The sequence below is a fragment of the Macaca thibetana genome, chromosome 12 (genome assembly GCF_024542745.1).
Source record: "Macaca thibetana thibetana isolate TM-01 chromosome 12, ASM2454274v1, whole genome shotgun sequence".
NCBI lineage: Eukaryota > Metazoa > Chordata > Mammalia > Primates > Cercopithecidae > Macaca > Macaca thibetana.
The window spans coordinates 117,079,816-117,093,727 of NC_065589.1; the positions used below are offsets into that span (position 1 = coordinate 117,079,816).

At 46.6% G+C, this 13,912-nt stretch overlaps 2 protein-coding genes across 3 annotated transcripts in view; one reads left to right on the forward strand and one right to left on the reverse strand.

Annotated features, from left to right (window-relative positions):
• CFAP221 (cilia and flagella associated protein 221) overlaps nt 1–2,737 on the forward strand; it is a 113,606-nt gene extending 110,869 nt beyond the window's left edge. For both annotated transcript variants that reach the window (XM_050752702.1, XM_050752703.1), the window contains one exon: nt 2,441–2,737. In XM_050752702.1, the coding sequence (XP_050608659.1) occupies nt 2,441–2,549 (109 nt within the window). In that variant the 3' untranslated portion in view covers nt 2,550–2,737. The remainder of the gene's footprint in view (nt 1–2,440) is intronic.
• Nucleotides 1–13,912, reverse strand: part of C12H2orf76 (chromosome 12 C2orf76 homolog) — a 447,011-nt gene that overhangs the window by 373,786 nt on the left and 59,313 nt on the right. The window lies entirely within an intron of this gene.

A 13,912-nucleotide genomic window follows, 5' to 3' on the forward strand; every position in this document is an offset into this window, starting at 1 on the left:
GACATAGAATGACTTGCCCCAGGAGCAGGGTAATATTCAATACCTATCTATTCACTTGCTCTTTTTTTTTTTTTTTTTTTTTTTTTTTTTGAGGCGGAGTCTCGCTGTGTCGCCCAGGCTGGAGTGCAGTGGCCGGATCTCCGCTCACTGCAAGCTCCGCCTCCCAGGTTCACGCCATTCTCCTGCCTTAGTCTCCCGAGTAGCTGGGACTACAGGCGCCGCCACCTCGCCCGGCTAGTTTTTTTTTTTTTTTTTTTTGTTTTTTTTGTTTTTTGGAGACGGAGTCTCGCTCTGTCACCCAGGCTGGAGTGCAGTGGCCGGATCTCAACTCACTGCAAGCTCCGCCTCCCGGGTTCACGCCATTCTCCTGCCTCAGCCTCCCGAGTAGCTGGGATTACAGGCGCCGCCACCTCGCCCGGCTAGTTTTTTTTGTATTTTTTAGTAGAGACGGGGTTTCACCGTGTTAGCCAGGGTGGTCTCGATCTGCTGACCTCGTGATCTGCCCGTCTCGGCCTCCCAAAGTGCTGGGATTACAGGCGTGAGCCACTGCGCCCGGCCTCACTTGCTCTTTTGCATGAGTCTTCACTCTTTATACCATGGAGCTAACGTTGAATGGCATTTGGTTATTGGTTATCAAATTATTAAACGAAATAGAATTTATTACTTTACATATTCACCCAAAGTGGTTTATCATTTTTTACATACTTTTAGTACTTTACAAAAAAAAAAAAAAAACTAACAATGATCTGTAAACATTTTCTGCACACCAAGTCAACTTCTAATTTTTTCAAAATATATATATACATTTGACACATTTGCAATAAACATTTCCATGACATTTTTAATTTACCTCTTTGGTAGGTAAAATTATTTTATGTACATTTTTTGTGCATCAAAATTGTCAACATAATTATCATTTTATTGGCTGCATAGTATTTCAGCAAGTTGCTATCCCGCGGACCATTTTCAAAAGTGATTTGGTTCAGAAACTCTCCTCAGCTCACATCAAGCCTAATCCTGTGCTCTGTTTTTTCCTCTCTGTTCTTACTTTTTCCTCCTCCTCACCTCCTTCTCTCAGCCAGAAGTCAACAGAGTCCTCCCTGCCAGATACCCAGAGCCTGGACAGACAGGGATGGAACAAAAAAAACACATCAGCAGCGTCCCATTTCCCCCTGAGGACTGTTCTTTATTTGGTTTCTGGCAAACATTTATTTTCATGGATGCAATGAATCATCTGCTCTCCCTCAATGGCTGAAATTAACCAGAAAGATGCTTTGCTGCCTGGACAGCGGTCTTGGCCCTTTCAAGACCCACGGGAGCATCATATTCCGCATAAAATGTTCAAAGAACTGGGAGACTGTGACTTTAGTTGCTGACACATCTTTCAGCACTCCTTAGATCAACACAGTATTACTCAATCGTTATTATCTCTCAGGGGAGACAGGATCTTTATATTTTTAGACATGATTCCATAAAATGATACCAATGAATTTCTTTAATTATGTGCATTAGGGAATATCTTAATTCTCCATTTTTCAGGTATTTCTGGTTTTCCAGAACTGTCAGCCATTTGCCAAACATGTCACCCTCTTTAGAAATGTCTCGGAAGCACTTTATTTTATATTGGATTTATATTGCCCAAGCAGATTATATAGCTGAGTTCACAGTCTTTGAACAAGACATAGGTCCTTTTAACCGAAACCCTCATCATTTCCTCCCGCATATCTGGATGCTGGTGAGCACCATGACAGTCTCTGAGCGGAGTCTCCATCTTAACCCTTGGCCCCAGCCCACCAAGAGGCAGGTTGGCTTGTAAGAAGCCCAGGGCCTCCCCATCTCTCAGCACTTTGTCTACTCCCACTGCATCCCTCAATTGATGGCCTCATTTTACACTACGTCCAGTCAAAGTTCTATCCTGCAACCCTCGCCACACCAGCATCAGCCTTGGCTCCACGTCAGTCACTACTTGGTCCAGGTGCACAACCCTCCCTGAGGTGCTCACTCTTCTGGAGCCATTGCCAGAATCAGAAATAGTGTGTGTCTACCTCATTCATAAAGATGGAAAAGCAGCCAGCGTTGACTGAGCACTCAGAAGACCTCACACCAGGATCTCTGTGACTAAGATCTCATTTTACCTTCGCTACCGTGCTGGGAGATGGGAATTACACCATTCGTACAGCAGGAAACAGGGGCTCTGGATGCTTAGGTAACTTGCCCATGCTCAGAAACTGATGCAGCTGAGACCAGAAGCCAGGTGTGAACCATTCATAAGCTGAGTGTTTTCACTGGTAACTAAACTATCACTAACTGTGGTGAAAACCTTCTTTGTATATTAAATGAAATGCTCCTCCAACCTTCACCAGCAGTGCTGGGGGTGGGGTGACTTGCACGGTATTATTAAGTGTCCTCATGTTTCCTTGTTGGGTTTTTTGATTCTCAGAGAAGTGAAAGATCAAGCACAGCCAGCAGAGAAGGCGGGAGAGAAGCTACTCGAAGAGATGAGGAACCTGCGGGGCAAAGCTCTCAACACATACCTGATTCTAGAATGAAAGTCGCCAGTAGGTCAGTCCCTTCCATTTGCTTTCTGCAGGCCACTGTGGCCCCTTGCATCCATTTACATGCCAGCCATCTCTGCAATTAAAGTTTCTGGAGAAAACAATGAAATGTAGAGGATGTATGTATCTTTTAAGTGATAATTATAAATCTTATATTTAAAAATAAAATGGCGTTAGGATGATGACACCATTGTTAGCTTCTTGGTTTGGGGTTTAGTGCTGGAATGCTTCTGAGCAACGGGTGATGAGAGGCTAAGAGCCGGGCACTGGCAGCTGTTTCTGAGGGTCTTTTGGAGGTGTGCGGTGGTGGGAGAGTGGCTTTGAGGAGGGGATACTCTCCCATCTCTGTGAAATAGCCCCCTCCATCCCCTGGGCATCACTAGATTTGGCTTTGAAAGAGCAATACTGGTATGAATGTTGGCTCCCCATGTAGCTGTACAGGTGGCAGACACTGGCAGGGGGCCTGGACCTGGAGAGGACACTGTGAGGTGACTAGAGCTTGCAGACCAGTTTCCCAGGAGGAAAGCATCCTCCTGGGAACTCACAGAAGCACCTGGAGCAGGAGGAGCCAGGAGTTCCAGTGAACACGTGTCAGTAAAAACCAGGCCTCAGTATTGTGTTTGTGAACATGACTGTCTTCACATGCACAGGCCGGGAAGGCTGATGACATTTGGGTTGTGTTATAATAACCCATAATTATCCAAATACATTTGCATGTATTCCCTCCACTGATTTTTCTATGAATACATTTAAATGGCTGGTATCAGACTGTATGTGTGTAGTCTTCATTGACTTATTGATTCTGACATTTTTCTAGAATTCGTTATTTCATCATAAAATCTAAACTCTTTAGGGACAAGAAAGCCTGTTTGAGATAGGTCTTCACATACTTTAAACAAGTAAATGTTAAAGACGGTTTCCTTGTCATGCAACACAATAGGTAAAGAAGTGAGCCTGGGTCTGTGAAACCCGTTTTTACAGTGTTTGTCTTGAACAGCTCCTAGTCTAGGTGCAGAAGAGAAGTTTTCATGACTCAGTTATGCACCGAGTCTCTGGGAAATGTCCTGGGGTGGGGGAAGGGGGACACCAACAGCAGGAGCAGAGCCTGGTGGCCACTGGGTCGCCAAATAAAACACAGGATGCCCAGTTAAAGAGGAATTTCAGATACGCAGCAAATAACGTGTTCCTGTATGTCCCAATAGTATATGTACTACTTGGAACATATGCCACTAAAAACTTAGTCATTGCTTCTCTGAAATTCACATTGGACTGGGCATCCTATATCTTCATTGGCTGAATCTGGTAACCCTGCTTGACACTCAGTGGTGTTTGAGAGACAACATGTGAATGAATGATGGGACGCTGGAATGCTGGAATGCTGGAATAAGGTCGCAGTTAACACAAGATTTGTGGGTGAGGCATGGGGCAGGCTTGCTGACCACTGGGAGCATGGTTTGTTTTCCCTGGAGTCTACCGTGTAGCAGACCCTCTGCGGACTAGAGTGGGGGCCGCTCCTCCAGTCTTCTTGCCCTCCCCTGAAAGAAACACTGTGGGTCCTGCTCCACAGCAGACACCCCAGGGATAGAAGTTATGTGACTCCCTGAGCGGGCGAAGACCCTAACGCTTGTGTGACTTCAAGGCCTGGGAAGAATCAGAGGGACTCTGGACTCCCGGGACACAGAGCTAGTTGACCGTGATGGGCAAATGGACCTGGGCTGGTGACAGGGACACTGCCTGCTACAGCCTGAGGACAGCAGAGTGCTCATTCCAGAGTCATCCACAATGGCCTCTGTGCTTTCTTTCTCTGCTTCCCACCTTCCTCCTCCTTCCCTCCTCTTCCTGCTCCTCCTTCTTCTTCCCCTTGTCCTTCTTTTCTGAACTACCAATTTGCCCATGTCATCAGCTTTGGGGATAAAATGAGGTTGCATTAACTTTACTACTCAAAGTTCACAATTTCTGTTTCTTATCCCACTTTTGACAAAAATAGCATGCTTACCTTCCAGAAGTTGCTTTTCCTTCTGGGATAAGTCCAGGCACTTACTTGTCTCACTTGTCCCAAGAGGCTGGTTCCGTTGACCACGAAGGAGCCCTGGGCCTTTGGCTGCAGTTGCTGCCCCGGCACAGTAGTGTCCCTGCAGGCCGGCACCTGATGGGCATCTGCTCGCTGTGGGGATTGAGGCTCATGCCACCATGGCTGGCTGGACGGTGGTGCAGAGGGGAGGAGCCACCACTCCATGCTGATGCAGGCCTAGGAGGTGGCACATGTGCATACACCCACACATGCACACACACACATATGCACACACATGCACACAAAATTCATAAGAGAAATTCATAAGAGTTGCTGAGTACCATCCAGGAGCCAGGCACAGATCCAAGTCTCAGAGGGGCCACTACCCCAAGTCGGCCTCATGGCACAGCAGACACACCATCAACAGGAAACAGACTTACGCGCATGTAGTGTAATGTCGGGTTGTGAGCACTGCTGCTGGAGAATGCTGGAGTATGGCAAGGAATAGGGAGTGGCCACCAGAGGCCCCTCAGAGGAGCTGTCATTGAGTGGATGTGTGACTGAAGTGAAGGAGAAAGCCATGCGGTCATTTGGGAATGGAGCTTTCAAGCCCAGGGACAGCACCTGCAAAGGCCCTCCAAGGAGCTGTGCCTGGCGTGCTGAGGGAGTGGGAAGAAGGCCTGGGGAGCTGAGGGAAGCATGGCCGGGAACGGACACAGAGGTAGCCAGGGGCCAGGCCGCGTGGCCTCTTGCAGCCAGAGAACAGACTTTGGATTTGGGATTTCATGCTCAGTGAGAGGGGGAGCTTTTACAGGGACTGAGCAGGGGAGTAACATGAGCTGTTTTCTGTTTTAAGCAGATTTTTCAAGTTTGTGTGCAGAATTGACTGCGGGGAGTAGGGGTGCAATAAAGGAGGCCGTCTAGGGGCCGCGGCAGGGGTCTGGCTCTGGAATGCTCATCACAGCTCCTGCTGTCTGGCACCAAGGCTTTTTCTGAGGATAAACTGGACAGGCTCACCTCAAGGTGGGACATCTTGTCACACCCATGGAAGAAAATAAAAGTGGGTGCTCCAGGCTGGAACCCTGGGACAGGGTGAAGAGAAGAGGCCCTTCCACTCCCCTGCACCAGGCGTCTACAGGGAAGGGCCATGCACTAGGGCTTGGCCATGAGAAGCCTCAACCCAGCGGCACATTGGAGCCACTCTGCACAGCTTCGTAGGTATACCCCGCCCAAGCTGTGCCCCAGACCACCTGGATCAGGCCTGCTGGGGTGGGGCCCAGGCAATAATGGTGTTCAAGGCCCCCCACATGGATCTGATGTGCAGCCAGGGTTGGGCCATGGCCTCTAAGGTAAAGTCCAGATTCCTTCCGTGGCCCTGCGGGCCCTTGCTTCTCCATGTTCCCCTCCACTTTTCATCTGCAACCTCTTCTGTCCGTGTAGGAAACTGGTGAGTGCCTGACTTTGGAGCCCAACTGGTTGCCTCTGAATCCCAGTCCTGCTCTTACTCACTATGTAGCCTTCTTAACATTTCCGAACTTCATTTTCCCCTCGCGCAAAGACAAGTGCTCACCTCACATGGGGTTGTGATGATTCAATTAGGAAATGTGCAGAGCATACCTGGCATAAAACAAGAGCTCAAACACGTGAGTTTCCCTTCGCTCACAGGGCAGGACCTAAGCAGCAGTCATTTTTAAAAAACTTTTTATTTAGGAATAATTTTAAACTAAAGGAAAACCTGCAAAAATGATACAGAAAGTTGCCATCTATATTTTACTCAGATTCCTCTAACATTAACATCTCCTGCACGACAAATGACCAGAAATAGGAAATTACAATTGATACACCTTTATTGAGTAATGTCCCTTCAGTGTTCCGGGAGTCCACACTGCAGTTGGTCAACGTGTCCCCTTCTTCTCCTCATCTGTGACAGTTCCTCAGTCTTTTCTCATCATTTGTGACCTTGACACCTTTGACAGTTGTTTTGTAGACTGGCCCTTAGAGTGTATGTGTGTCTAATGCTTTCCCAAGACTAGGGTGAGATTATGCATTTTTGCAAGAATTCCGCAGAAGCCATATGTTCTTCTTGGTGCATCTTACCAAGGGGCTTGTGACGTCGATATGTCTTCTTACTGGTGATGTTTACCTTGGTTGCTTGGCTAAAGTGGTGTCTGCCAGGTTTCTCCACTGGAACATTAATATAATCATGGGGAGAGACTTTGAGATTATGCAAACATCCTGTTTCTCCTCAGCTTTTTTCCCACTCTGTATCTACCTATGTGTATATGAATTCCCACTTTAGCATCCATCAGTGAGTGGGTTTGGTCTGCCACAGCCATTACCATGATGTCTGCTTAATGATAATGTCCATGAGCTGTCCCTCACCCTCATTTAGTTACTTCTTTATTCAGTAGATTTTTATATCAGCATGGAATCATGGACATTTATTTTATTATACAGGTTATAATCCAGCACTACCGTTGTTTATTTTGTTACTCAAATTGTTCCAGCTCTGGCCATTGGGAGCCCCTCAGGTTATGCCGCTGACCTTTCAGTGCGTCCTCGACCTTTGCTAAGCACATCTTTACTTTCCAGCATCACAGGATATTCCAGACTCATCTGTATCTTTCCCACGTCAGTCCTGGAATCAACCATTTCTCCAAGTAGCCCTAGTTCCTTTCATTGGAGAATGGCATTTAGAAATCAAGACCTGCTACAGAAACTGGTACTTGTTGCTACTGTAATCCAATTGCTTCTGAGCCCTCTCAGTGGCCACAGCTAGAAAATACAAGTATTTATACTGAGTCCCCCTCAACACGCACACACACACACACATTTTCGTCTCTCTATCTTTATGTCTTGTATATATATCAAAAAACATGAATTATGGCCAGGAGTGGTGGCTCACACCTGTAATGCCAGCACTTTGGGAGGCCAAGGTGAGCAGATCGCTTGAGCCTGGGAGTTTGAGACCAGCCTGGGCAACATGGCGAAACCTCATCTCTACTAAAAACACAAAAATACAAAAAATATAGCCAGGCATGGTGGCAAACACATGTAGTCCCAGCTACATGGGAGGCTGAGGTGGAAAGATCACCTGAGCCCAGGAAGTCGAGGCTGCAGTGAGCCATGATCACGCCACTGCGCTCTGGTCCAGGTGACAGAATGAGACCCTGTCTCAAAAAAAAAAAATTGATACCAATGCTTCTGATTCCAGTCCAACACCTGGGGTTTGTTTTGGCCTTCCTCCTTTCCTTACTTATAACTTCTTTCCCCTTCAGTGAGCAGCTTAGCTCCCATCATCTACAATGTATTACCTTATGTGTTCAATATTGGTGTATCCAGAAAGTAACATCCCATTTACTAACACATCTCCTTGCGAGAAACACATTTACTAACTGCATTACAGTATTAGTGTCATTTTTACTTTAGCTTTATAGAGTCCAGTTAAAATACTGGTTCCCAAGTTGCCTGGGCTGTTTCCGTTTCTTTCTTTGTCTCCTACTCCCATCAGTGTGGTTGTGTTTTCATATGGGTTAGGTTCATGTGTTACTGTTTGTACTCCATCTTGGGTTCCCCTGCACCCTCGTTGGGTTTAATTATGTATTTCAGGGTATGTGGAACATTACAATGGCTCTAAATACAAAGATACTCAGAGAAGTATCATTCCTTCCCATTCCCAATCCGTCTCCATTCCGCCATCTTGCTGCCCCATGGGTACCCACCCCTCCTCCTGTGGGCAACCATCTCTTTAGTTTCTGGTTTATCCTTCTTGTGGGTAATTTTTAAGGCTCCTGAGGGCTCCCATGTGCTCCTCTGCATTCCTCCTCCACAGGAACCAGTCACTGACCTGACCTACCAGCAGCTTCTGAAGCATAACCCACTCATCCGCACCCCCGGGCCTCCGCACATGCTATTCCCTATGACCCCACCACCTTCTTGCTTAGTGTCCTTCTCACCTAAGGTTTCCCCACACCCCTGCCCCTTGGCCCCTGTACTGACCTCTGAGGCAAGGCCTACTTAGTCCCTGCATCTGTGGAGAGGAAGGGCCCAGGCAGTTTGTTCAAGGAATTGCTTCCCTCAGCATCCATGTTTAACACCACGCTGTATACATTGCTTCGTTCATCAACACCCAACCAACAGCTAATGAATCCCTGGCTAATTCCACCTACCCAGTCTCCCTTTCTTGCCCCACATTGCATTGTTGGTGTGAACTTTCTGGCTCCAGGCTTGGTGTGAACTTTCTGGCTCCAGACTTTGAGCCTGTTCCCATGTCTTCTTACTGGTGAGGTTTACCTTGGTTGCTTGGCTAAAGTGGTGTCTGCCAGGTTTCTCGTATGTCCATTTCAGTTTCCCCACCTATAAATGCAACAGTCGGTTTCTCTTAGTTCTCTGCTCTACACACGTTGAAAAGGTTGTGGCCCCGTGGAAAGATTGTATTGACTGTGTTGGGGATCTGGTGCCACCTGGTGGATGCCACAAGAAAGGCCTCTCCTGCCTCCCAAGTTGTAACCTGTGTCCCACCAAATCGACTTCCAAATAATGTTTAACAGAGTATCACCTGTGCTTTCCTTCCTTGTTTCAGACCACTTTTAGGTGAAAAAGGCAAAAAAGCCTTATATGTATTTTCTTCCACCTCAGAAAAAGTTCCTTCGGTGAAATCATTGACCACGCGATGTTTGGGGACTCCCTGTGGGATCAGTCATCCGGGTTCCTTAGGGACCATGGCCATAATCAGGGGCTGGCCAAGGGAATGAGTATCCCTGGGTTCAATAGCTGTCTCCGAAGACCTGCCAGCTCCCCATGTCTTGCACTGACTCAGGTTATCATGCCATTCTCCTTCTAAGGCCAAAAATATCTATGACCAAAGAATCAGGATACTTCACTGCAGTCACTTTTTTTTTTTTTTTTTTTTTTTTGAGGCAGAGTCTTGCTCTGTCACCTAGGCTGAAGTGCAGTGGTACAATCTCTGCTCACTGCAACCTCCGCCTCCTGGGTTCAAGCTATTCTCCTGCCTCAGCCTCTCAAGTAGCTGGGATTATAGGGACCCACCACCAGGCCCGGCTAATTTTTGTATTTTTAGTAGAGATGGGGTTTCACCATATTGGCCAGGCTTGTCTCAAACTCCTAATCTCAGGTGATCCTCCTGCCTCAGCCTCTCAAAGTGCTGGGATTACAGGCGTGAGCCACTGCGCCTGGCCAAGTCCCTTCATTTTAGAAGCGATTATCATTGCTTTCCTTTCTAGAACTTCCAGTTTGTGAAGTATTTTCCCAGTGATCCTTAAAACATTCTGAGACATAGAGTAGCTGTTATTAGTGTGACTTTATGCAGAAACTCAGGCCCAGAAAGCTTCATGGACTTACCCAATTAGCAGAAGAGCCAGGTTTGGGCAGGACCTTGGTTTCCTGCAAAGGTTTGGTTGTCTAGCCAGGCGTGGTGGCGTGTACCTGTAGTCCCAGCTACCTGGGGGACTGAGGTGGGAGGCTCACCTGAGCCCAGGTAGTCGAGGCTGCAGTGAGCCATGATCCTGGTACCCAGTCTACTCTTCTCTCTACCACATGGTAATCAATGAAAATATTACAGATTTAGATTTTTTAACTTTTTATTTAAACTTTCAGCTTTGGGGTCTCTAAGAGTAAAGATATTATGTGATGATATTTGTATTTTACTTAATTATTCTTTAAAATATTTAATATGGAAAAATATACAAATTAGCGAATGTCCTTTGCTCTAAAGAAATCAGCTGGTAAGTTTGCCCCACTCAGCAGCAGCCATGTCTTACTCATTTCTGTATCCCCAGAATGCAGCAAGATGTTTGACACAATACAGTCTCTCAATAAACATTTTTTGAGGCCAGGTGTGGTGGCTTACACCTGTAGTCCCAGCACTTTGGGAGGCTGAGGCAGGTAGAGCCCTTGAGCCCAGGAGTTCCAGACCACCCTGAGCAACATGGTGAAACCCTGTCTCTACAAAAAACACAAAAATTAGCCAGGCATGGTGGCCCATGCCCAGCTACTCAGGAGGCTGAGGTGGAAGGACCACTTGAACCTGAGACGTCAAGGCTGCAGTAAGTCGACATCATGCCACCACACTCCAACCTGGGCAACAGAGCAAGACCCTGTCTCGATTTTTTTAAAAAAATTGTCCGGGAACAGTGGCTCATGTCCATAATCCCAGCACCTTGGGAGACCGAGGTGGGTGGATTGCTTGAGCTCAGGAGTTCAAGACCAGCCTGGGGAACATGACAAAACCCCATCTCTACAAAAAATATAAAAAAGATTAGCCAGGTGTGGTGGTACACATCTGTGGTCCCAGCTACTGGGAAGGGTAAGGTGGAAGGATCACTTGAACCCAGGAGGCTGAAGCTGCAGTGAGCCAAGACTGTGCCACTGCACTCCAGCCTGAGCAACAGAGCAAGACCCTGTCTCAAAAAAATAACAATAATGTTTGTTGAATTAAGGAATATAAAAGAAATATGAAAACTATGTATCTAATATTCATTTACATTTTCATGGACATGCATGTTCATAGAGTATATTTGCTGTAAAAAATATAAGAGTTGGTTCTAATAGATAAATTTAGAATCCAGAACATCAAGATGGAAGGACATGGAATGTCATCTAGCCCCACCCTGGTAAGTATTGGTGGAATCTCTGTAAATTTATCAAGTCCATGCAGTTTCCTTGCCTTTTATTAAATAAGGGGAAGTAACAGTATTGACTTCATAGAATTGTTGTGAGGTTAAATGAGATCATCCTGGTAACACAATGCACAATAAATAAACAATAAATATTAGCTGTTATTAGGATCACAATATTTATTTGTTAAGGGAGTGAAAGTGAGTCCTCACTCACCATTTCATCTTCTTCAGTCATCCTTCCTACCCTCCACCCATTCATCTCCTGTGCTCCAATAGCTATGTTGGGATCTAGGCATGAAAGAGAACTTTCCAGATGGTGAAGGGGATGGAGCACTGCACTAAAGAACACTAGGCCAGGCGCGGTGGCTCACAGCCTGAAATCCTAGCACTTTGGAAGGCTAAGGCAGGAGGATCGCTTGATCCCAGGAGTTTAAGACCAGCCTAGGCAACATAGTGAGACTTCATCTCTACAAAAAAAAAAAAAAAAATTTAATTAGCTAAGTATGGCGGCACATGCTTGTAGTCCTAGCTACCCAAGAGGCTGAAGTAGAAGGATCACTTGAACCCAGGAGGTCGAGGCTGCAGTGAGCCGTTATCGCTGCACCACTGCACTCTAGCCTGGGTGACAGAGCAAGACTCTTTCTAAAAACACCACACACACACACACACACACACACACACACATAAGTCTCTCTCTTCCAGCAGAGGTTTGAGGATGGGTTTCAGTAAATGTTTAAAGAATGGAAATGGTTAGACTATGGACTCCCTGAAGGTAGGGGAATGGACTTGACCCAGGGGTCACTGATGTCTCTTCCAAAGATATGGAGACGTCCCTCTCAGGTCTCTGCCAAAACCATGCAGCCTTCCCTTTTGGATTAAGACCACTGGCCTTCAGCCCTCTCTCACTAGATGGCATCGCAGAGAGGGGTTTCAGCATGAAGGCAAGGAGACCTTCCTCTCCTGGAGGACATCCTGCAGGAGGCCTGGGAGCACCAAGAAAATGGGCAGCCCCTTACCGTGAGGGAGAGCCACAGCACCCCTCCCCTTCCTCCTCATCATGAGCCCCCTCAGAGCAAGCCAGGCAGGCCAGAGGCTGATAGGCTGGCATTACAAGACAGGCTGAGCTTATCTCATCCCTTCTTTCAGGACCAGGAAGTAGAGAGAGACCGAGCAAGTTAGCAGCAGGAACAGAAGCTGGAGAGTTATGAAATGGAGAAATTGGGCGGGACAGCCGCAATGGGCCATGAGCTACTGAAGTTGCAGGCAGTGAAGAACTGGGTTTTTGGTGTTTGGAAAACATGAGGAAAAAAGTAGATACACCAAGAGATAGCAAGAAGCAAGCTGGGACAGAACCCAAGCACACCGATTTCTGAGTTGCCACCCCCATTCCCAGCCAGCCCCTGGAACAGGGCCCAACCTGAAAACCACCTCTGTCTTGAAAAAGCTTAAGTGACTCTGCTTCTTACCACCAAAGAGCCTGATCAGATCTTGGGACTTGGCCAAGGCATGGACCCAGGGTCTGGTGACACATTCTCCAAAAGTGGTGTGTTCTTAGAAAAGTATTTCATTTCTGATACTCTGTTTACAGGAAGTTTGATAAAACCACTGTGAAAAGACTTTTCAAGGAAACAGTGCACTTTGAGGTGTATATAAAAGGTAGTCAAAGAACGCTTATCCTTCCCACACACCCCCATAACCAATAGTGCAAGCTTTACACCTACACACACACACACACACACAATTACATATAGACACACAGAGTGTGTGCCCTATCTCAGGTCCAGCTATCAATATCTCAAAAGCTAGAGGCCCACCAAATGTGGGGTGCTTTTTTTGTGCTTACTGTCCCTGTTGGTGGAAGTTGATCTCATTTGAGGCTGAATCTAGGGACAGGCTACTCCCAAGGTCACCACTGCCTGGAGCTCCAAGCTGGCCACGCCTGGGGCGCCAATGGATCTGTTATGCACCCAAGCCTCCCCACCCCCCACCTTCCAGAAGTCCTCACCCCTGCTTCAGGCTGATGTGCCCTTCTTCTTCAACAAGAAGAGCTAACTATTCTTAATATATATGCACCCAATACAGGACCACCCAGATTCATAAAGCAAGTTCTTAGAGACCTGTGAAGAGACTTAGACTCCCACACAATAATAGTGGGAGACGTCAACATCTCTCTGTCAGTACTAGACAGATCTGTGAGACAGAAAATTAGCAAGGCTAATCAGGACTTGAACTCAGCTTTGGATCAAGTGGACCTAGTAGACATCTGCAGAACTCTCTACCCCAAATCAACAGAATATACATTCTTCTCAGTGCCACATGGCACTTATTCCAAAATCGACCACATAACTGGAAGTAAAACCCTCCTCAACAAATGTAAAAGAACTGAAACCATAACAAACAGTCTCTCAGACCACAGTGTAACCAAATTAGAACTCAGGATTAAGAAACCCACTCAAAACCACACAATTATGTGGAGATTGAACAACCTGCTCCTGAATGACTCCTGGGTGAATCATGGAATTAAGGCAGATATCAAGAAGTTATTTGAAACCAATGAGAACAAAGAGACAACATACCAGCTTCTCTGGGACACAGCTAAAGCAGTGTTAAGAAGGAAATTTATAACACTAAATGCCCACATCAGAAAGCTTGAAATATCTCAAATTGATACCCTAACATCACAATTAAAAGGGCTAGAGAGGCAAGAA